The sequence below is a fragment of the Marmota marmota genome, unplaced genomic scaffold, assembly GCF_001458135.2.
Source record: "Marmota marmota marmota unplaced genomic scaffold, marMar, whole genome shotgun sequence".
Lineage (NCBI taxonomy): Eukaryota > Metazoa > Chordata > Mammalia > Rodentia > Sciuridae > Marmota > Marmota marmota.
This window is the reverse complement of record NW_025999961.1, coordinates 5,966,532-5,989,880: the sequence shown is the minus strand read 5'-3', so window position 1 is coordinate 5,989,880 and position 23,349 is coordinate 5,966,532. Positions and strand designations below refer to the sequence as shown.

General features: G+C 41.6%; 1 protein-coding gene across 4 annotated transcripts in view; it reads left to right on the top strand.

Moving 5' to 3' along the window:
- The window catches only part of Npr3 (natriuretic peptide receptor 3), a 66,390-nt gene extending 45,356 nt beyond the window's left edge, over positions 1 to 21,034 (top strand). The window contains exons 4-8 of one of the 4 annotated variants that reach the window (XM_015496386.2): positions 4,969 to 5,104; positions 10,771 to 10,865; positions 12,661 to 12,796; positions 14,665 to 14,749; positions 15,785 to 21,034. In XM_015496386.2, coding sequence (XP_015351872.1) covers positions 4,969 to 5,104; positions 10,771 to 10,865; positions 12,661 to 12,796; positions 14,665 to 14,749; positions 15,785 to 15,896 — 564 coding nt within the window. In that variant the 3' untranslated portion in view covers positions 15,897 to 21,034. Of the gene's footprint in view, positions 1 to 4,968; positions 5,105 to 10,770; positions 10,866 to 12,660; positions 12,797 to 14,661; positions 14,750 to 15,452 lie in introns of all 4 variants that reach the window. The other 3 variants (XM_015496385.2, XM_048802931.1, XM_048802930.1) reach the window with 3 other exon arrangements.
- Positions 21,035 to 23,349: the final 2,315 nt, after the last annotated feature.

The following is a 23,349-nucleotide window of genomic DNA, read 5'->3' as shown; positions in this document are numbered from 1 at the left end:
GTCAGGTCATGGACTTTTGCTTGCTCTCCATCAAAATTTTGCTTTCCCCATCTGCCCTTCAGCTGAATGGGAGGTTAAAAGTCATGTCATTTTCAAAGGACTCTTAAGGAATTCTGCCCAAACCCTCTGCTTCCCTCTTTTGCACTGAAAACCACTGGTTTGTGGTAAGGAAGATAGATCCACCGAGTGATACATGTGAGTTCACGTGTATAACACAAGCAACACGCTTTGTATACCACAAGCAACATGCTGGACCTGCCTTGCCTTCCTTTGAACTCTGGTAGTGTTCTTCTAGGACCTTCTATCTCACAGCTTCACAGGCTTCCTCAGATATGCAGGTGTCCTCATGTGACATGTCACTCCCTTTTTAACAACATCTGAGGCATGCAGCAGCCTTTGCTTATTTGTTTGGAATATAAGCATTGAGAAATTCATCTAAACATGAATTTGCCACCTCCTTCACAGGAATGAAGAAGATGCTGTCCAAAGTCACTGATAGGAGCCAAGTCATGAATGCCAACTCGTTATGCTCAGTTAAAAAACAAAAACAACCCCCACCCCAGGATGTCTATTCAGCTTTTGCTGTGATAGGGAATTTTCAAAAACTCTAATAAGGAGATGTGGCCGGCAGGCGCTATCAGGGATGAAGGTCCTCATGCATGCACTTCCGCACACGCAGCCCACCTCTGTGTGTACAGAGCAGCTGTCAGCCCAGCTCTGTGTGTGTACGGAGCAGCTGTGCTATCTGGTACAGGTTGCAAACTGTATTGTCCTCTTAATGTAGCTGTTCAGTGGCTATCAAAGGAATGACTGCCTTTAGGAATTTGATGACCTATGGCTAGTGATGGTAAGGGAGAGCTTTATGGCTAGAAAAGATACTAAATGCTAAAACAAGTTACTCAGGTGAGGGAATCCCATTTTCTGTGATTGGAAATAATGGCATGATCTGTGTTAGTCAGGACTTAGAGGATCAAGTGATGTTGTGTCCAGAGGCAGGGGGATAGACCAGATGACCTGGTTCCTTTCAGCTTAGAGGCCCAGTGGAAAGTGTTCCTAAGACAACTTAATACTCTGTTTTTTTTTTCTCTCTCTCTCAGTTCCTCCCCTTAATTTGCACTTCCAATTTTCAGTGTCTGTAATGTGCTAACGGGCTTTCCTCCCACTAAAAAACACGTGTAGATGTGAAAATGTTCTCCTCGAGAAAAGAAGGTCTCTAGGGTTTTGCTTCTGGCTTGAGGTCTTATGAGGTAGGTGTTATGAAACCTCCTCCGCAGCAGGCTAGGGTGCCAGCAAACCTCGGCAGGGTCAGCAGCTCACCTGCTAAATTTGGCAGGAGAGGGAGACACTCAGCTACTTTGAGAGGAATGGAGGTAAATGTTGCGATGCTCTTGCAAATCGGAATAGACTGAGTTTTCAGACCCGAGAGCTTGTGTTCAGGACTTATCTATCCTCTTCTTTTATGGAACCTGTTGGACAAATAATCTAAGTGCATCCTTCTCAGGTAGATAATTGCTTTTCCCATCCTGGATTGTACAGGGCATATTAAGAAGGGAGACAAAGAAAGGCTAGACAGAGCGGGGCTATGGCACATGTGCGGAGTGTCAGGTGGCCAACGTCAGTGTGGGAACCTTGGTTGAGGATTTTGAGAACAGGACAGGAGGAGAAGGAGGGGAGGTGGGCAGGTGAGGCCCACTTGTACTTTATAATTTAAGCTGGGGTATTCTAGGTACCCCAGGATCCAGGAGCTTACAGAGCACAACACTTGAGTACAGAACACAGGGAGACTGAGAAGAGCAATGCTCTTTTGGTCTTCAAAGCAAGGAAGGGATTAAACTAGGGCTTTTCTAAGAGGCCTGCATTTTTGTGATTCCATGACTTCCTCTGTAACACTACCAAAGAGAAGACAGAGCTTTTGAAAAAGAAGTATGGCTTCAGAATTAAGTGACACAGCTAAAGTCTACTTGTTAAAATTCATCTACATGCATGCTTTCTCAAGCCCTGATGACTTCAGGGCCTGAGCAAAAATTTCACATTCCTTTGGAAAATTGAGTTAGCACAGCCAAAGCAGCAGAAAATTATCTTTGACCAGTAGATGTTATTTCTGTATCTTTTTTTTTTTTTTGGTCCAAGAAAATAATGGCCCTGGGACATAAGCTTGATGGCCAACATTACCAGTGCTTCACTGTCCCAGGGACTGTTTCAGGTGTTCTATGGGCACTAGTTCATTGAAGCCCTGGAAAAGTTCTGCAAGGTTCTAACTCCTGCTTAAGGGATGGGAAAACTAAATATTGGAGAGCATAAGTGACGTCAGGGCTGGGCCTGGACTGTGGCTGCAGCCAGCCATCTCAGCTCTCCTACGAACCTGCACTCTATCTCACCCTCAGCTCTCCCGGTGGGTCAGTGCGATTGACTACCTTGGGCTGTGCCCAGGGCTGAATCAAGGTTATGGCCATGAGGAAGTAAGAGGGCATCAATGAGGAGCCATAGTTTCTAGTAAATGTTAGATGGGTTGATGGGATCTGTCATGCCTGTGAGTGAGTCACTTACTTCCTATGCTCCTCTTGGAATTAGAAGCTAAGCAGGATTCCTGGTTTGTGACTATCCTACTAGGTAGCTAAAGCCAATAGCAGGTGCTGATTCTGTCAGATGCTATTTGAAGTCTTACATTCACTAATTCTTTTTTTTTTAAACAGAACTTAGTTTAATTGAACTTTTCCCTAAAATCATTAGATGAGAATATGTTTGACTTGTAGAGAATCTTATTATTCTCTTTTTTAAATTTTTAAATTTGTTCTAATTAGTTATTAGAATGCATTTTGACACATTGTACACAAGTGGAGCACAACTTCTCATTCCTCTGGCTGTATATGGTGCAGAGTCACCCCAGTAGTGTAATCACACATGTATACAGGGTAATAATGTCTGTCTCATTTTACCATCCTTCCCTTCTCCACAGCCCCACCCCTCCCCTCACTCCCCTCTGCACAATCCCGCCAGACTATGGATCAGCATTGTCTTATTAGAGAAAACATTCGGCCTTTGGTTTTTGGGGATTGCTTTATTTCACTTAGTGTGATAGTCTCTGCTTTCATCCATTTATTGGCAAATGCCATATTTTGTTCTTTTTCAAAGGTGAGTAATATTCAATTATGTATATGTACCACAATTTTCTTTATCCATTCATCTGTTGAAGGGCATGTAGGTTAGTTCCATAGTTTAGCCATTGTGCATTCAGCTGCTATAAACATTGATGTGGCTGTGTCACTGTAGTATGCTGATTTTAAGTCCTTTGGGTATAAACCAAGGAGTGGGATAGCTGGGTCAACTGGTACATTCACTAATTCTTTTAAGCCCAACAGCCACCTATGAGATAGGTACTGTTATTTCCTTCATATTCTAGATGAAGAAACTGAGGCTTGGAATGGTGCCAAGACACGGTGAGGAGGTGACAGGGCTGCAAAGGGGACCCGGGCTCTTGAACCAGTATTTTAAGCTGTTTTTCATCCCTGGGATTTGGCAGACCTGGAACATTTGCTTCTGGAACACAAATAGGACTCCCCAACCTTAAGGGTGGAAGGAGGCCAAGAGGAGCAGGACATTGAGCTGAGGTCTGTCTCGTAAAGAGCGCGTATTTGACCTGAGGACGCAGGGCCAGTTGTGTTCTCTTCTGCTGGGGCAGGTGGTGCCTCACACAAGAGCTTCCTGCTGGGCCCCTGAGGGAAGCCCCGTTTGTTCTGAAGCCTTGAGGTTCCATCATTGACACTTTCTCCTGAGAGAAGGTGGCTTGGGTTCACTTTTAAAAGGTTCGACTTTTGCCACCCCTGTAAGGCCTCTCCGACTTCGCTTCCCCAACCCATAATGTTGACTTCTCTTTCTCTTGTGCCCTGAACAGACCTCTAACACAGCCCCGGGGACACTTCAGAGTCCATAAAAGAGTCACAGTAGTGCTGGCTCATATTCGTTGACTACTTGACGTGTGCTCACATCATGCATTAAGCACCCTAGGCTGCTGTGCCAAGTGGTTCTTGTAACCACTCCGTGAAGCAGGTGCTAGTCTCATGGTCAATATATAGATGAAAGAAACAACGCTCAGCATCATTAAGTGACAGCTCCAAGTTCACAGGGCCATCTTTTTTTTTAAAATTTATTATTATTTTTTTAATGAAACTGTAAGTTGCCAGAGGGCAGGGCCACCTTCACTAGAGACAGAACTCCACGGGTCGCACTGACGGCCCAAGCTCATCACCCATTCCTGTCGGTGGAACTTGGCAGGGGTGGAAAGAGGAATTGAGGTGTCGTGGCTGATAGAGGTGAGACACCAGCCCTGGCTCCTCAGGCAGGCAGAAGTCATGGTGCACATTCTTCTCTGCTTCTTTAGCACTAGCTATTACCAGGCGCCCAGTAGAGTTGAGTAAGAATGAATGGGTTCCTGCTGTTCTTGTAGCATATTTCACAGTAGAGCCTAGAGAGATCACCGAGGCTGTTGAAGGTGAAGAAAATCTTGGGATGTGGGGGTGTTGGGGTCATGTTGAAGTAGAGAGCAGAAGTGTGAGAGGAGGACACTCCTGAGAGGCAACTATTGGCAAAGGCCTGTATGCCTGGAACACTTCACCTGGCCAATGTTTTTTTTTTCTTTTTGTCACAATACCTTTATTTTATTTTCATGTGGTGCTGAGGATTGAACCCAGTGCCTCATGCATGCGAGATGAGTGCTCTACCTCTGAGCCCCAACACAGTCCTAATGTGTGTGATTTTCTTGGCTTCTGTAAAACCCACACAGGGGGAGAGTTTTCTTCACTAAGCCAGTGCCAGGAAAACTTTGACATGACTCTAGTTAGTTCCCCTCTGCCCACCCCTGCATTGCTCACGGACCCCCAGACCACTTGTTAACTGTTGTGATTGCTTCTGTTACATGGTGAATGTGAGTCAGCTGGTCTTTGGGATCACCCAACGGGGCTTTCTTTCCAGGTAAACATGTTCGTTGAAGGATTCCATGATGCCATCCTCCTCTATGTCCTGGCTTTACATGAAGTACTCAGAGCTGGTTATAGCAAGAAGGATGGTGGGAAGATTATCCAGCAGACCTGGAACAGAACATTTGAAGGTAGGGATTTGATCTACATGGAGACAGCATTGCAGCCCACTAAGCGGCTTCTTCGGTGGGTCTCTTCTCTCTGTTGATCTGTGGGACCTTTCGATGTCTTGCTTTTCCTAGTTTTAAAGTATGGATGAAAATCAAGATCAACCTACCTTACAGGCTTGTGAAAAATTAAATGAAATTAGGTTATGTGGATGTGCTTTGAGGAGGTCCCACCAAAATAGGAAATATCTTCTTGTCTTCTGATTATTTAGGTAGCAACTTTATGCTTTTTCAATTTACATTGAACACGAGTTTCATTCCCAGCAGGACAATTGGTTTGTGAAGAAATTACAGGTAGACATTCCTTGTTCAGACTGTATTGGTTTTTGCGACGCTCTGAAGACACTGCTGTCGTGGTTAAACCTGGTGATTAAAGATGGTGTGCAGGTCCACCTGGGCCCTCTGCTTTTATTTACTTTTAAAATGGCTAATATTCTCCTTCTCTCTCCCCGACCCCACTCTTTCTTTTGGTACTAGGGCTTGAACCCCAGGCCACTTCACCACTGAGCTACATCCCCAGCCCTTTGTATCTCTTTATTTTATGGATCTCACTAAATTGCTTAGGAACTCGCTAAGTTGCTGAGGCTGGCCTCAGACTTGCAGCTCTTCTGCCTCAGCCTCCTGAGTTGCTGTAGTGTTGCTTTATTAAAAATAGAGAAGTCTGAGAACAACAGCAGCGGTGGGGAGGCCTATAGCCTCAACACTCAAGCAACCTCATTTGACATTTACAAATTATACACGAATGAGACTTTTGTTGGCTAACAAATTTAAACAGTACAAAGTGAAAAGTTAAAGCTTTCCTTTCCACCCTAGTGCTCTTTCCCCAATGCCATCAATATCAACAGTTTCCTATGTGCTCCTGTCTAACATTATTTTATGCCTTCTGCTTGCATGTACACTTTACACAAACGGATCATATGAGAACGTCATTTTTCATCTTACCATTTTTCCTGCTTGTATGTCACATAAAAGAATTTTTCTTATGAGCACTCATAGATCCAACATACAGTGAGAATTATATATTATTCCACCTTATGTCTGTACCAGCATTTCTTTACTCAACTTTTAAGTGTTTACAGTTTTTGCTGTTATACAATATGCTATCACAGGTTTCCCATTTTAGTAAATTTTTGTGACTATTTCCAACAGAGAACATGCCTAGTTGTGAGATTTCTGGGTCTAAAAATACTTTGGTGTTTTGTAAATTGCATTAGATATTGCCAAGTCGTCTTTCAGAAAGGTCTACTAATCTATATTCTGCCAACAATGTACAGAAGAGTACAGGTTTCCTCTAACCTCAAAAAACCAAAAAAATCTAATATGGGAATATTCATTCATTGATTCATTTGACAAACATCCTCTGAGTACCTACTATGTACCAGGCAGTATTCAAGGTGCTGAGGATTTGCCAGTGAACTAAAAATGTTCCCTGTGATCAGTTGAGCTTACATCAAGAGGGAGGAACAGAGAGTTAAAAGGCATTCCATTTCAGGGGTTATGAAGTGAAGCAGGGTAGGGAGGTAGAAGGAGCTGGTTCAATGGTCAGGGAAGGCCTGCCTGAGTTGGCAGTTGGTAGAGACTTGAGAAGGGGGAGAGGTTATGGAGCTGTTGAGGAGAACCCTGCAGGAGGAGCAGCAATTGAAGAGAGCCTCACTGCCCCCGGTTACAAAGTTCAGTGTCCCCTGAGGAGCGGGGAGTCTGTGTGACTGACTCCCCCTGTGTGGGCAGTGTGATAGGGGTCAAAACCAGACAGCCTGTGGACCCAGATGCCTTGCTGAGGAACTGGGCTCCATGTGGGTGATTTGGAAAGCCACCCATGGGTTTAGAGTGATAATGATCTGCATTATTTATTGAAATAAACTGTAGTATGCTGAGGGGCTTCTTCTGAGAACCATTAATATAAGTGCAGATGAAAGGACCAGGGATCAGGGACCCTCACACCAGCCACTGACTAATAACCTCTTTCCTCTGGGCTTCTCTTTCTTGACCTGCTTGGTCAGGAGGTTGGGCTAGCTGATGACTGGCAAGGACCCTTCTTCCAGTTCTACGTTGTGCTAACTCTTCCTTTGACCCTTTCATGGATTGGGGTATGCAGATGCATGTCTTCGTAATCACACTAGTGAAAAATCTCAGCATCAGGAACAACCAAGTCCAGGTTTTGGGCACTTTTTATTTTTTCCCCATGAAGGCCTCCTAGCCACTCTATGGCCTCACCTCATCCTTAGTCATTACAAAGGTTAGGACAGAAGGAAGGGGTCAGGCTCCATTTAGTGTTGTCTGGGGAGTAGCCATGGTGGCCATTGGTGGATTTCATTTTCCATGGTGGTTTCAATGGATGCTGTGTCTTACTTGAAACCAGAGTGACATCTCCTTTACTCTGGGCTGATAGTCGGATGTGAGTAAGTCTTCAGAGTGATCTTGCTTTACTTCTCACTGCTTTAGCTGAGGAGCTGGGATCAAACAGGGTGATTCAAGGGGCACATTAGGACAAGGTCGAATTTCCCAGAAGCTGTGCACAATACGCGGAGAAGCCCATGTGTGGGGACACAACCTTGGTCGGCCACATCCCATTTGTAACTGTTACTCATTCCTGGTGTGGTCATCTGTTCTTGGTCTTTTGACAGAGGGACAGAAGCCAGAGTTGGGGGATGCTGGAGGGCACCGCTGAGGGAGGTCGTTAGGGAAGGGCAGGTGCCCATGGTGGTTGGAATATAGTTTTTTTAGAGCCAGAGCATGGGATGGATTTTCCTGTGGGCCATCTTGATTAGATACTTCCTTTCCAGAGTGGGGTCTACACATCAATATGAAATGAATCCTGAAACAATCAATTGTCTAGTTTGGTCTAAAATTAGCATCCCGTATGTCCAAATGTAAAGACATTTGAAGCCAAGATAAGTTTTGGGTTTGAATGGTTTGCAGAGCCTTTTTATTTGCTAAACAATGATCCATTTGAGGGTAGGCCCCCAAAGAACGCTATCTGTATGAAGAAAAACCTTAACCTTCCTAAAATTAAAAACAATTTTAATTTTAGTGGTCACCGTAAGTGATCATTAAGTTGTCAAGGTAAAAATACTCTGGATGTTATTTGACAAATTTGGATTTTATTGCCACGAACCCTGTGATCAACTCTCAAGACTTTCAATAAATGGCTTGGGAAGAAGCTGAGTTTCCTCTGTGTGAGAGGTCAGAGTGACAGAGTAAATAGGACTGTGGCTCAGACCTTGAGCTCCGTCCACTACAGGCAAATAGAAATGAGGGGGAAGGTCTCATTACTCATGGACAGGAAAATTCTGCTGTCAGCCTGACAATCTCGCCTTATGTTCGATACTCTCAGGTGAAATCTCACTTTGCTAATTGGCCATCCTGAGGGTTCTCACCCCCTTTCTTGGCAGAATTGTCAAAACTTAAAGGTGTAATGAGGTATTGGATTACTAGGGCCACCTTGCCTTATAAAATACTCTGAAAAACACTTAGCAGGACACACCCTCTCAAACACCTCTGCAGAGAAAGATAAATGGTTTTGGATAGCCAATATCACACACACACACACACACACACACAACATATTTATTGCTTAAATGTTTTATAGCCTGTTAAGGATACACAAGTTGAAGATAGGTGTATTCTTTATAACCAGTCTATATTAAGAAGACAAAAAATCAGGATGAATGGTAGCTCCATTCTGTTTCCAGCAAAGTAGACCAAAGTCTGGAAAAATCAGTGGACCTTAAAACCACAGCCCAAAGGACAGTAAACCCAAATACTTGCCCTCTCCAGACCACACCAGAGGATGGAACTTTCCCTTGGGATGCTTTTCCCCAGACAACCATTTTACTGGAGCCGTCGGTACTTCCCAAGAGACCCAAATCAATAGAAATGCCAATTAAGAATTACATGGAACTCCCCCAAAATAAGACAAATAGCTTTAGTTAATCAGAATGTGGCTGACGTAAGCATTCTCCAACTTAGTGAATAAAAATGAGAATACAGATGTATTTAATATCAGCTCATCATCACTGGCTGAAGCAAGTGTGTGTTGTTTTCTCCACTCTACATTCCAGCCTTACCTCTTACTGTACCCCTTCATGCACATGGGCCATCTCCCCGGAAACCTCACAGTTCCTCTGGTTCTTCTTGGCCTCTCTGCCTTGGTAAATACAAATAGGCCAACCTTTCTGCCTATATACTCACACTACTCAATTGCTGCTTGTCTCAATTGCTACTTCCTCCCATGTACCTATAAAATCCCTGCTCTTTTACTGAATCCCTTCTCATTCTCCAACTCAATGAGCTAGTTCATTCTCTGAGAGATTGGGCATGGTCAGGTGTTTTCTGTCTGACCTCAAGCAAAGTAACAATAATAGTAATTATAAGATAAATACAGGATAAGCATCTTTAATTAAAATATCTGAAATTTAAAGTGCTCCAAAATCCGAAACTTTTTGAGTGCTGAAATGACACTGCAGGTGGAAAGTTCCTCACTGTGAAAGTTTGTTTCATGCACAAAGTTATTTAAAATATTATGTAAAATTAACCTTCTGGCTGTGTGCATCAGATGTCTATGAAACATAAATGAATTTTCTGTTTAGATGTGAGTTCCATCCCTAAGATATCTCACATCTTATATGCAAGTGTTATAAAATATGCAAAACCCTGAAACCCAAAACATTTCTGGTCCCAAACATTTGGTAAAGAATCTCAATCTGTAGTATTAGCAATAGTGATAGTTATAACACCAGAAGGAAACACCTAACTTCTCTTAAATATGTGTCGGAGTGCTTTACCTGTTTTATCCCATGTCATCATCTCTCCTGCCCCTCGGGAGGGAAGTGTTATGATGCTTCTTTTACACTTGTGGTGACTGATACTCAGCGGGATAAGTGCCTTGCCCAAGGTCACAAAGGCAGGAAATGTTAATGCTGGAATTCAGTGCAAGCAGTTAGACTCTCGGGTGAGCCAGCTAAATCCCCAGTTCAGTCTGTCCCTCTCTTGAGCAGAGAATGTGTCTGATTGAAGTTGGCCTCAGCTGCCATACTAATTCAGTACCTAGTCACCTTCCAGACACGTGGATAAATAATGAGCCCATCAGGATAAAGAAGAATAGTGCTTCAGCTATTGGTTCTGATGACTCATGAAGGAGCCCCTCTGCTTTCCTGTATAGGAAAGAAGCCTGTTTCAAGCATGTTCATGGGGTCTTGGGCCTGGAATGATTTTTCTTTGGTAACATTTGTCCAGTGATAATGGAACCTATGAAAAGGCTGTGAATGTACCCCACCTCCACTGCCTACTCAGCCATTTTTTTAGAAAAATTGATAAAAAACTCAGGAATAAGCATTCTGCTTTCAGGATTAGTCTTAATCTTTTTTTTTTTTAACCATACTCTCCAACGAAGATCATTTATTTCTCTTTCTTTTCATTTTTAAATGGAGAAATGTTAAGAATTTAGGAATGCAGACACAGATGAAATTACAATGTCTTTCCAAATGCCAACAAAAATGCCGAAGTCTGATGAGATTCCCTGTGGCATGAATTTGTTTAAAGAAATCCTCTCAATTCATTTTCTGGTTCTTCTTGGCAGACAGAGGTATTTTAAGTAACCAACCTGGAGTTCCTCACTTTTTGTCCTGCAGGTATTGCTGGGCAGGTCTCCATAGATGCCAATGGAGATCGGTACGGGGACTTCTCTGTGATTGCCATGACGGACGTCGAAGCAGGGACCCAGGAGGTGAGCAAAGGAGACTTCTGCATCCATAGCTCCTTCTGCACATGGGGACTCCAAGAGTGGATTTGTCCTGGTATCCAAAGCAGCCCTCAGATGCAAAGGAATTGAATACATGGGAGTTTCCAAGTAGGGAGAGCTCACTGTTGGTTGAGGGTATTGGGGAGGACGTCAGGAAATGATTCCATGTTTATTCTCCCTGGGGAAATCCAAACTTTCAAGTGATCAAGAATCACATGGAGTCCTCTGCAACAGGGGCATTGGATGAAAGAGGTAAAGTGAAACTGTATTTGTCCCTTAGATTTTGGGATTTATGTGTGTGTGTGTGTGTGTGTGTGAGAGAGAGAGAGAGAGAGAGAGAGAGAGAGAGAGAGAGAGTGGTTATAAATTCTACACATGTTAATATTTCAAAAGATGGTATAGTTTCAGGATAGCATCTGAAGTGAAAAGATGAGTCTGATGCTTACTGGGGGTGTGAGCTCTCTATCTCAGTTTTCTCAGCTATAACATAAAAATCATAATAGCTTCCTTGCTAATCTCACAAGACTGTTGTGAGGACCAGATAAGACGAAACCTAGAAAAGTACCATACACACTTGGTAATAAATATGTGTGTAAGAATTTTACAAACATGTGATGTTCCAGCAATTTAATGCCACTTCCCTGTGTTTCTTTGAAAGTTCTTGCCCAGGGTCATTGCTCTTGTTGCCCTTTATGGTCTTGGCATGTGGAAACTGTTGTTTTCTCCCTGTACAGATGTGCCTGGTCTTTGTGCAAGAGGCACAAGGCAGCCAGAATTACCTTCACTGCTTACCTTTTTGGTGGTTTGGGTCTCATCTGTAGTACAGTGTCCTCCTCAAGGAAAGGTGGGAAGTAATATTCCATCATGGTCCATTGTGAGGCTGCAGGTGTGGGAGTATAAGGAACTTGGTAACAGCTTGGTGCACATTAGTGATTGGTATTACTTTAGTAAGGATCTAGAACTCTTTTTATTGTGACCCCATGTAGCCTGTGAGAGCCTGCTGGGCCCCAGTCAGGAGAGAGAGAGAGAGGCTATCCCCAGCTGCCTAGAAGCCATGTGCCTGTGCCCAGACAAAAGAAAGACGAATTCTGAGAACCCAGTGGGAGGGTACTCCCAGATCCTGGCTTGGGGAGCTGGTTGGTCATCTTAACCAGAATCCAAGGGGTGACCCTGAAACTGAACCAGGAAAAAGTAACAGTTTTCTAGGACACAACTGAAAGAGTTCAGGTTGGTAATGAGGATAGAAAAGGGGTGAATTTACTGGAGAGGAGAATGTGACGCCCAAAGGACTTGCCTTTCAACTGAATGAGGCAAAACAGGATGTTCTTAAAAGATACTATTTAATGCTTTAATTATATGCTAAACTAAATGAGGGGTAGCCTGGGTATTCAGTGACCCATGGCTTTCCTGCACTCCTCCCTGAGATTACTGGGGCCTTACAAATGGCTGATTGCGTGGCTGCTCTGTGGCAGGTAGGTGAAGCAATGTCCTGTCAGATGAGCAAGGAAAAGGCCAAGATCACTGTTTTTGTGTGGAGGGGAGAACTCTTCTCTTTTCACTTGGTAATGTAACTGCAGAATACCAGGGACAGCTCCTGCTGTCATTCCCGCAAGAGGTGAATTGATGTGAGGGGCTGTGTGGCTTCCTTGGTACTGGAGGCATTTAGTTCAGGCTGTGCATTTTTTGGGGTGGTAATGCAAGGCTGTGAGCTTAGTGTCTGTTTTGGAAACAGATACCTTTGACCTTTCCTTTTGTTAATTTTTTTTTTTCCTTTTTGTAGGTTATTGGTGACTACTTTGGAAAAGAGGGTCGTTTTGAAATGCGTCCTAATGTTAAATATCCTTGGGGCCCTTTGAAACTGCGAATAGATGAAACCAGAACTGTGGAGCATAGCAACGGCCCTCCTTGCAAATCGTGTAAGTTTAGAGACTTAATCTGCTGTGTGTTTCCTCTTCTCAGTCTCAGGATTGTGCGAAGTCTCACGTGCAGGTGTTCTGTGGAAGCTCCTGTTCTGAAATTTTCCATTTCTTTTTTTTTTTTTCCTTGATGTGATAAAGCACACGAGAACAGTTCACAAACTGGTGCTTATCTTTATTAGAGGCTTCTAGATCTTTCTTCTCTTCCAAAATAGTAGAAGCCTTCTCCTGGTTTTACATCTCTTATTGTAACCTTAGTTATTTGAGGTTTCCACTTTCAGGTGAAATCAAAATATCAATCACTAAACTCTGTGCACTTATTCATCTATCATAAGAGCATAACAAGTCTCATTTGGATTTTTGGTCTGTAGTTATCCTCCAACTCCTCAGAATCAAACAGATAGTGCCTTTTATTTATTTATTTTTATTTTTTTTATTGGTTGTTCAAAACATTACAAAGCTCTTGACATATCATATTTCATACTTTAGATTCAAGTGGGTTATGAACTCCCATTTTTACCCCGTATACAAATTGCAGAATCACATCGGTTACACATCCACATTTTTACATAATGCCGTATTAGTAACTGTTATATTCTGCTACCTTTCCTATCCTCTACTATCCCCCCTCCCCTCCCCTCCCATCCTCTCTCTCTATCCCATCTGCTGTAATTTAATTCTCTCCCTTTTTTTTTTATTTTTTTCCTTTTCCCCTCACAACCTCTTATATGTAATTTTGTATAACAATGAGGGTCTCCTTGCCTTTTAAACACTTGAAAATTTAATAAATTGCCAAATAAGCATGAAACATTATCTATGAAAAGCCTCTGTACATAAACAGAGATGCAAATGGATATTTTTATGACTCATGTAGGAAGGAAAAGCATTAAAAACCATCGTTTTAGACCCTTTACGGCCTGGTGATACAGAATCAGGTGGGGATCCATCTTTCAGGAAGGTTTATCATTTTAGGTGGATATATATACGCTCATTATTTTTTGGGCCCATTTGTTTTTCAAATTATAAAGTATGTCTATCCAGGCAATAATTATGGAAAGGAATCTAGGAAGAACTATATGTGCTAAGTTTCTGAAGTTAGTAGACCTGGCTCTGATTGCTTACCCTCATCACTTGCTGGTTTTTTTGACCCTCGGAGTATTCCCTTAACTCTTTCAAAGCCTCACTTTCCCCATATGTAAATGAAAGAAATGTGCCCAACTCTTAAGTCTTCTGTATGGGGACTAAATGAGACAATACTCCAAAGGCCTTATGTTAAATTCTGTATGTATGAGCTAGTTATTTATCATTTTTATATAACTAGGACACTACCAAGCAGGATTATTTCAAATTATGATTCACCTTTTCACAGAGTTATATAGGACATTTTGACATGGAACTCTGGCTTTTGTGAGAGAATATCTAAAAACAGAACCCTGCCCCAGTGAATTTTTCACCAAATCTTCTAGTGCCTTTAAGTGTTACCATCCATCTGTGAAAAAAAAAAGAAGTGCTGGGTCAGCGCCGTGGTCCACCCAGTTGTCCTTGACTATCAACTCTAAAGAGTGTGGATATATCTGAAGTCTTTGGTTTCTAGTTTTCCTCAGATCCTTCTAGAATCTGTTTCGGTTGCCATTCTGCTCACTGTCTTGCAGCAGTATGTTTATCTAGTGCTTTCCCAAAAGCGTTTCTTAAGCTTTACACTAAGCAAGGAAACAAAGAAACCAGGATCTCCTAGGAACTTTTTTTCTTACAAAGAAAGGAAATTTTGCTTTGAGAGAGAGATTGAGAGATACTTTCCAATGAATGAAACTTTCATTTCTATCAGTTTCTCAAAATGATCCTTGATTGTCTGTTTCTTTTTCAAGCAGGTGGCCTAGAAGAATCAGCAGTGACGGGAATTGTTGTGGGGGCCCTTCTTGGAGCTGGTTTGCTAATGGCCTTCTACTTTTTCAGGTAGGAACAGTTTTATAAAGTCAAGAGTCACTCCCTTTACTGCCTCTGCCAATTATCCTTGCACAGTGCTCCTTGTGATTTGTCTATATCTTTCTTTCCCCCAGGAAGCTTGGAGGTTTAAAGATCCAAGCTATTCTTTTAGTGTGACCTGGGCTTGATGGTCAGTGGGTTAACAAAGTGGGTACTGGGGTCACAAATTTCTGTTGTAATGACCCCCAACCCCTGGGGCCAGAGACCTGCTGTGATCCTTTGACCACAGATATTCTGACAAGCATTCCTGGCACTCACCAAAACCTATGAATAGAGAGGGAATCTGGACAGAGGGTGCAAGGGACTTCCCCGTGTGCAGGCATCCTTCAATTCATAAATAGGTGCCTGTGTTTGCCTTCCTCATGAGGAGAAGGAGTCTGAGCATTCCTTGCTCTCTGGCTGCTCTGTGCGCTGTACTTGGAGAACTCGCATGCTGGGTTACCACAGTGGCTAAGCCCCAAGCCCTGTAAAATTGTATTCTGTTCATGTGTCCAAGGTGCTGATTGCTTCACTCTGCAAGGCAGTCCATTCCTTTGTAATCTCTGACGGCTGGGTCTGTGACTTCTTTTTATGTCATCAGACCCAAGATTTCTTTACTTCTGCATGGAATTGTAACTCCCAGTGTGTGTGACCCTTTATGGAAACAATTGTACTCCTGTTCCTTTGGTCACAGTACCCTTCATCTGATGCTATCTGGAGCATATCCTGGGAATCAAGCAGCGCCTCTGTGGCAGAATGGACAAGACCTCACCCACAAGGCACCCAGGGAAGAAGGGGAAGGCTTGTTCTATGGTCTTTCGGAGAGCATGCCAATTTTTGTGCTTGAATAGAGACATAACGCCTTGGGGCACACTACTTTAATCTCTGACCAGGGTTTCATATTCTGTCACTTCTCATTTATCAAACCAAACCCAGATGTCCCTTGAGGGCATTCTCTGTAAGAGAAACCATAGTATTTTGTAGCCAGCGAGGTTTTATTACTACATTTACTTTCCCTTTACCCAGGAAGAAATACAGAATAACCATTGAGAGGCGAAACCAGCAAGAAGAAAGTAACATTGGAAAACATCGAGAGTTGCGGGAAGATTCCATCAGATCCCATTTTTCAGTGGCTTAAAAGAAGCCTTCCTCCCCGCCCACCCCCTCTGCTTGAGATTCTTAAGCTGGGATGAAAGACATCCATGGAACAGAAGGGGTGTTCTTGAAGAATTCATTCTTTTAAGCAGTTAGTCATTTTGTCTTAAAATTTCTTTAGAAGCTCAGGAACTATTATTAATCACCATTGGCCTCCTAGCCTTTCATCTCATGACAAAGAAATATAAGGATATAACGTCACTCTGTTAAATGTTCATACTGCTTGGAGGGCATAGAATTAGACTTGTGTTTTTACAACCTGCTGTCTCCATATCTGGATGGTTTCTGGGGACATTTCACACAAGGATATAAAAATGTGGTTTTCTTAAATGAACTGTTTTGTAGCTAGAATAAAATCATTTTTATAAGTAGAATATTCTTGGAAAGAATTTAACACCCAATGAGAGGAAACTGTAATGAAAAAAATTCGAGGTTGGAAATACAGTGTCCGTCTCTCTGGAGCTGGAGGACAGGTTGTGGTGGAGCAGGGCTCTGTCTAACGTCTACATTCAGGTCTGACTTCATATCTCGAGAAAGGATCCTCCCTGTCTCTCTCAGTGTCTCATAAAAGCTACTCTGGAAAGTTGTAAATATTAGTGAGGTAGGAGGGTTTTTACAAGAAAAGCAAGTCTGAAATGTTTCTTTCTTTTTTATGTAAAAAAACCTATTTCACACTAACATTTTATTTTTAAGTATTTTAATCTTATATTTTGGTATTAGAAAAATGTGTCTATTTTTTCATTTTGAAGATTAAATTTCACTTATATTTTAAATGAATGGGTAAAGTGTACAACAAATCAATGATGATGAAAGATACTTCTCTTCTGTTTCTATCTTGGCCAGATTGCTGCTTTAATCACAGAGAGCTAGAACTGTATTCAGGTTATAGACACAGGAGTCATAAATTTCCGAAACCATTTTGCATTTTTGACTGTTTTAAGTGCAAATCATTTCAGGGTTATATCCCTTCCAATTCTGGCTAGATTATGAGTTTCAAGATCAGGAAGGAAAAGCTATTTAGAATTAAACAGAGTTTTATAAAGACAGGTAGCGGTTTTTCCTCAAGAACAACTAAATAGAGAGAGAATTTGACAGTAAGCACAGAAATGAGAAATTGAAAAAAACACATACATGATATTTGCCAAAATTCACAGTGGTGATTTTGGCTAAAAGAGGGCATCTAAATGTCCACCATGTCCGCTTGCAGTCAACTCCATAGAGCTTCATGGCCACCCCCTAAACACCTGTGTTAATGAGTGGGTTAGGTGCAGACATTAGGAATTTTGGAGAAGGAAAATAAGTACTTATTGGGTATCTACTTTGCATCCATGATGGTGCACAGAGGATTACAGTGGGGGAAGATGGGTGGCTGTCTGATGAGTGTTCCATCTTATAGTTATGCAACCAGGGTTCTTCCTTAGCCACACTTTAAGGATCTGAAACATAGTTTTAAAAGTCATCTTCATATCTGTAAAGGCCACAGACAGGAGTCTGAACAGCTCCTCAGTGGTGGTGGTGGTGGTGGTGGTGGTGGTAGTGGTGGTGCGAAGGTGAGTGTGGAGGCAAGCTGAGTGGGTGCAGCATGTCCTTGTCCTTAGCCTGAGCCTGCTTCCCCAGGGGACTGCTCTGTGACTCACAATTCATCATCCTAAGGGAAGGAGTATTTCTGCATGGGCCAGTTTTCCCTCTATTGTTTAGAAAATGGGATGCAGGTTGCTGGGAGGGTGTGGAAGATGAATTAATAATAGTCACAGAAACAATGACAGTTGTAGGTCCCCATGCTGAATGCAAAGTAAAAAGTGCTGAATTCTAAAAACAGTGGGGAAAAAAAAGAAGTCAAGAAAAGCAAACTCCTGAAATCCAGATGTAGGAAGATTGAGAAGTAAAACACAGGAAAGCGATGTTTGATGGCTATGGGGTCCCCAGAGCCAAAACAGAGGTGAGGAGGGATCACATCTACCTTAATTATGTGAATCAGAGAACTGATTTCTCTTTAACTCTTACTTTTCAATGGTGTTTTTCATATATTTTAGAGATATTCATTTTCTATTAATTTTTATTTGGTGAGAACATTTACCTTCCAAACCTAGGTGCTTATTACTCTACCTGGTTGTTGTCTTTGGTTATAAACACTTCTAATCTTTTAGTGTGCCCACAAACACCAACATTTTTAGAGTAAATATCTTTTTTTAATACTTCAGATAGAAAAGTAGTTCTAAATTTAATATTGTATCCCTAGTTAAGATCTTAAAGACAAGTGAGAATTTAATCTTTTAAAAATGGCAGGAACAGATCACAAGGTTTTTGGTATGTGGAAATCATTCTGGTTGCTTATTTACATCTCTATTGTTTTTTCTTCCTTGAAATCTTCATATGAATTACTCCATTAAGTTCTGAAAGCTCCCCAGTGGGAAACCTTTGCTAAAAGTATAGATGTTTGGCCCAAGGTTGTCCTGCATTAAGATCTCTAGAGGTTGTATTTTGGGACTTAAATTCCTAATTGTTAAGCAACATCTTGACAACTAGTCATTCATACTCTGCCAGTAGCCACAAATTATATAATAAAATAAATAGGGCTTTGGTTCTTAAAATAAAGTTTTACCCTGAAATCCAAGGTGTTCAGATTTCAAAAAGGATATTTTATCAGTATTCTTCATCTGGTCACATATAAGCTCACATTGTACAGGTCAAAATGAGCATATATTCTTTGATGTTAGAAATAAGTGTAGATTTTATGCCATTATTATTGTCTTAGATTTTGGAGGGTGGGAGAGGAACTCAGAAACAAAAACTTTCCCCACATGAACAACTTGTATCTGGAAAGAACTTCCTGCATACAGTCCATATTTTTCTGCAGCCTGATCACAGGTTTTATGAGGAAGCCCCTGGAAACTGCATTTGTCTGAAGAGTCATCAACTTGTTTTTCTCTGAACCACAGATATGGCTCCATAGGCTTTATAATAATTCTCTAAATGTCAGAAGCCACATTTAATGGAGGGAGGGCAGAAATGTTTGGAAAGAACAAATGCCTCCTTTTCTCCTTCCTAAAGTTCAAAGACTTTTGCTTTGGAGTGCCAATCACGTCTCCCTGTTCACAGGCTTTGAGGACCATTAATTAGCTCAAGGCCCATGTGCTTTCTTTGCCCCTATCATCACTTTTCTTCTGGTTGGGACCGATTTGGGGCCTAAGATCTGCTGTGGGCAGTGAAAATCAAGGCCAAGGTAGACCTCACACACAGACAGCCGTGGATTCAGAATTAGGTCCAGTGGCATCGTCGCCTTCCTGTAAGTGGGCACATGCTGGCTATTTATGGAAGTCTCTTCAGGAGACTGAGTGGAATACCAGGCCACCAGTATTAAGGGAGTGTTCATAAATTGGAAGGAGCAAGTGTCTGTGTTTTGGGGACACAAAGAACTCTGATGCTGAATGGATGCAGTCCTCAAGGCAAACGCCAACCTAAATTAGGCTCCTTGATCTACGTATCATGGGTTTTGTTTAGTTACACCCTGTGGTTCAGGGCCTCCTAAGGAAGCTGGTAATGAGTTCAATTTCTCATTCAGTGGAAAAAACTGAAACTGTTTAAAAACACAGGATATGTTTAGGGGCAGCTTGGAAACAGAGGGAATGAGATGGTGATATTCAGAGGGATGAGTTTCTTTTTCAGTTTGTCTTAGAATTGAAGAATAACCAACAATTTAGTCCCTCTCCAATGGCCACACTCAGTAGGCACTTCATCCACCAACAGAAATGGAAGAGTGTAGCTTTGCAGGCTCACTGTCTTTACACCCCAACTCCACCCTCCATCCGTTTTGGCTGAAGGTATGTCAGCAAGTGGGAACTTGTGAACAGGCCTCTGTACATCCTTAGAGGGAAAATGGCAAAATAATGCTGGTTATAAGAAGGTAGCTGGCTTTTCATCAGAACCCTATACTAACTAGACCACACATGCCCCTCACAGTTCAAGCCTGTGATGTGCATCAACTCCAACAAGCCTGACTTTGGTTTTCAGCATGCAGATTTCACAAATATCTCTTGCAGGCATTACCCCACAGATCGACTGTAGAATTAAAATAACTTTCAAAAGGTGCTGGGTTGAGTTTGTTCAAATTTCTCATTAACCACTAATGTCAATTCATACCAAAGGCAAAGCATGCTACACCAGATGATGCTGTTATGTTCATGTTATAAGATACTTCAAACACCGTGGAAGGGTTTCAGTAGGAACCGAGTCTCAGAAGCAAAAAAAATCCATATATTATAATAGCTCTTTGATGTGTCAGGTATAGGACGATTCCTAGTGGAGAGATTTGAACAAGTAGAATAAAATATTTCATTGCTTTGATTCATGTTTGAAGACTTAAATTTCTATGCACAAGGAAGAAAGAGTCCACTTACTACACAATGTGTAAATTGTGTAAATTACAACGCAAACTACCAAATTATTTTTCATTTGCTATTAGAACAAATCTGTTAAAATACATAATTAATATTGGACAGAGAAGGCTAGGAAAGGGGCGAGTTTGGATTTTGAAATGGGGTGCCTTATTTATTAGTCAATGCCAAGATCTGAAAATGTTCAGTGTAATGTAAGACAGCAAGAAGTGCCCCCTCAACAGCATGGAGATGCTGTGAGTTTGCAGACTGATATATCTGGGAAGGGGAGCTTTGTTCCCTGTGCATTAATGAAACCAAGAAGATATAGGATAGATATAGTTGAGTATCAATTCTGTGGCCCTTGTCTCCTAGACCATATCATACATTGTTAACATAAATATAGCACTACCAACCAACACAATCTACTACAAATCTGGTAGAGAAGTAAAAGTGAAAGCTGCACAAGCCACACACAATTTATTATTCTAATGTAAGTAGAACTATCTGCATATAATGTGATTTAATTTATTGTTGTTTTGTGTAGAAAATGAGAATTAATGACTGTGGATATAACCCGTTTTGTATAATATATTTTATTTCTGGTGCAAACTGGTCATTTAAAATACCTACTTCATTTTGTGTTTGGATATAAATGTGTATGTGTTCTTGTAAATGTTTATATTAAGCAAGAATGCCACGTACTCAGAGTATAACAATGTGTTCTCATTAAAAAAATACAACCACAGAAGCCTTTCCCTGTGTATAATTCAACCAACATACACTGCACACATCCATATGTGGATAATCTGTTTTCTACCCTTTGAGGGCTTTCTATTTTAGGATTAGTTTAAGTGGAAGATCAGTCAATGGGCCTGATGGATGTTTGAATGATACCCATGAAAGGACTCAAGAATTTCTGCTCAGCAAAGGGAAATTTAAAGAAATAAGAATATTTTATTTAAATAAGGGACAGACCTTGAATTAGCAGGTAAAGGAAGAAAGCTTCATGAATAATAACCACTCTCTTGAGTCTGTGCAGATGGAGAACACTCATGGTTCCAGTTGACCTCATTGACTCATGCTATTATGTCCATCTTCCACTTTAAAGAGATTACAGTCTATTTTGTCATTCTCAAGAGCTCCCCATGTTCCTGAGTATTAAGCAGAGTAACTGACCTCTAGCACCTTTAGCTGCCTCTGGGTGGCTTCACTTTCTGAGAAGTTACTTATTACTTCCTTTAAATACGTAGCAAGTCCTATGGTTGGAGCAATCATCCCCTGGTCCTGCTGCTGTCACCACTGAGGTCCCCATCATCAACACCACAGCTTCCACTTATACTGTGTCCACATTTGATATTCTGCAGCTTCCATGACTCTCCTAATCTCAAAAAAGCTCTACTTTATTTGGGGACATTAGTCATCTCAGGGGTTATGATGGGTTTGTGTGTGTGTGTGTGGGGGGACGGGTCTACAGATGGATTTTGTTGGGCAATGTTTAGAAAAATATGGAATTTGAATGTCTTAGCATGGGGAAAGTGCTCTCCAATTTTCCCAAGTTCCTACTCTCCCAATGTTCTTAGATCCAGACTTCTTCACTAATTTCTATGACAACCTTGGGGCTTGCAAACTCGTAAGTATGGCTAACTGGGCAAACTTGGGGCCATGTGCCATCTCTCTTCTTGTCACATATTCTTTTAGCATCACAGATTTCAATCTGCCTATGTCCAAAGAATTCCCTGGCAGTGTAGATTCATTTCTCTCCCTTTGGCTTCTTGGTTAAATACTGACCCCAAAGCAAAATATTTCCTCCACAAAGAACTATTACTCAAAAAACTCCCGAGGGTTCTGCAATGTTAATACTTCATAATGTTTCTGTTTTCTGAAACTAGATTTTCTTAAAACTGGGATATTCTTCAATGGTTTCCCGTAACAAAAGTCATAGAGCTTCAATCCTGCTCTTCCATGGGCCAGCTCTGTGACTTCCACACACCACAGGACCTTTGGAGCCTCAGTTTTCTCCTTTGTACAGTTATAAGGATACTAATTCCTTTGTGGGATTTTGGGGCACTGCCTAATATGTATCAAAACAGGAAGCCATGAAGATCTTCATGAGGGAAACCCTACAAGTGCCCCTCGACTTCCTGGGCTCTTTGGATCAAGATTGGCTCATCACTAAGGCTCTGAGGGCTTATTTTTCATGACCATAGAGCAGATTCACATCCTTTCCAATCCTTACCCTTATTCCATAGCCGAGGACACGAGGCATACACAAGGTTGTGGGGGTGGGCCCCTAGCAAGGGGCTCAAGTGGATAAAGCACGGATCTTCTGCTGTGTGCTGGCCTAAGCCCTGTGTCTCACACAATCATCACCACCGCCCTGTGAACCCGCCACTGTGGTCATCTCTGAGACATGGAGTGGTTAGATAACTCACCCTGGTCATCTACCCAGGAAATGATAGAGCCAGGGTGTGAGAATAGGGATTGTAGCCCAAGAGCCCAGGGCCCTGTCTGCTAAGTACACACCTTACCCCTTGTTTTGTATCCCAGTGACTTAGAAATTTCTATTGGTAAATCCCTGATTGCTGGTTCTTTTAAGGCCCACACAAAACCTGTGTGCTAGGCCAGATTTCTGATAGATCATCTCTATTCTTCTTTGAGAAATCTCTCATACTCTGACTATAGTCAAATGATTAACAAGTCACCCTCAGACCTAAACCATTGGTAAAACAAGCATCTCTTTCCTTGGAAGATTTTCATAGCTTCCCCCCACCCCATTTTTTGGTCTTATAGCTAAATATTCTATTCTATTTATTTATTTTTTATTTTTTTCTAATTATAACTGACAATAGAATGCATTTTGACACATCATACATAAATGGAGTATAATATCTCATTTTCCTGATTGTACATGATATATAATTTTTCATAGTTTTTCTTCAAAATGTTGAGAAATGTTTTAACCAAATGTTTCTCAAAATGTTTTAACTGTAATTATAAGCAGCTTCTATGGCAAAACATCTTGATTTCTTATTTTAATAATGGCAATAATGATAGTGATAG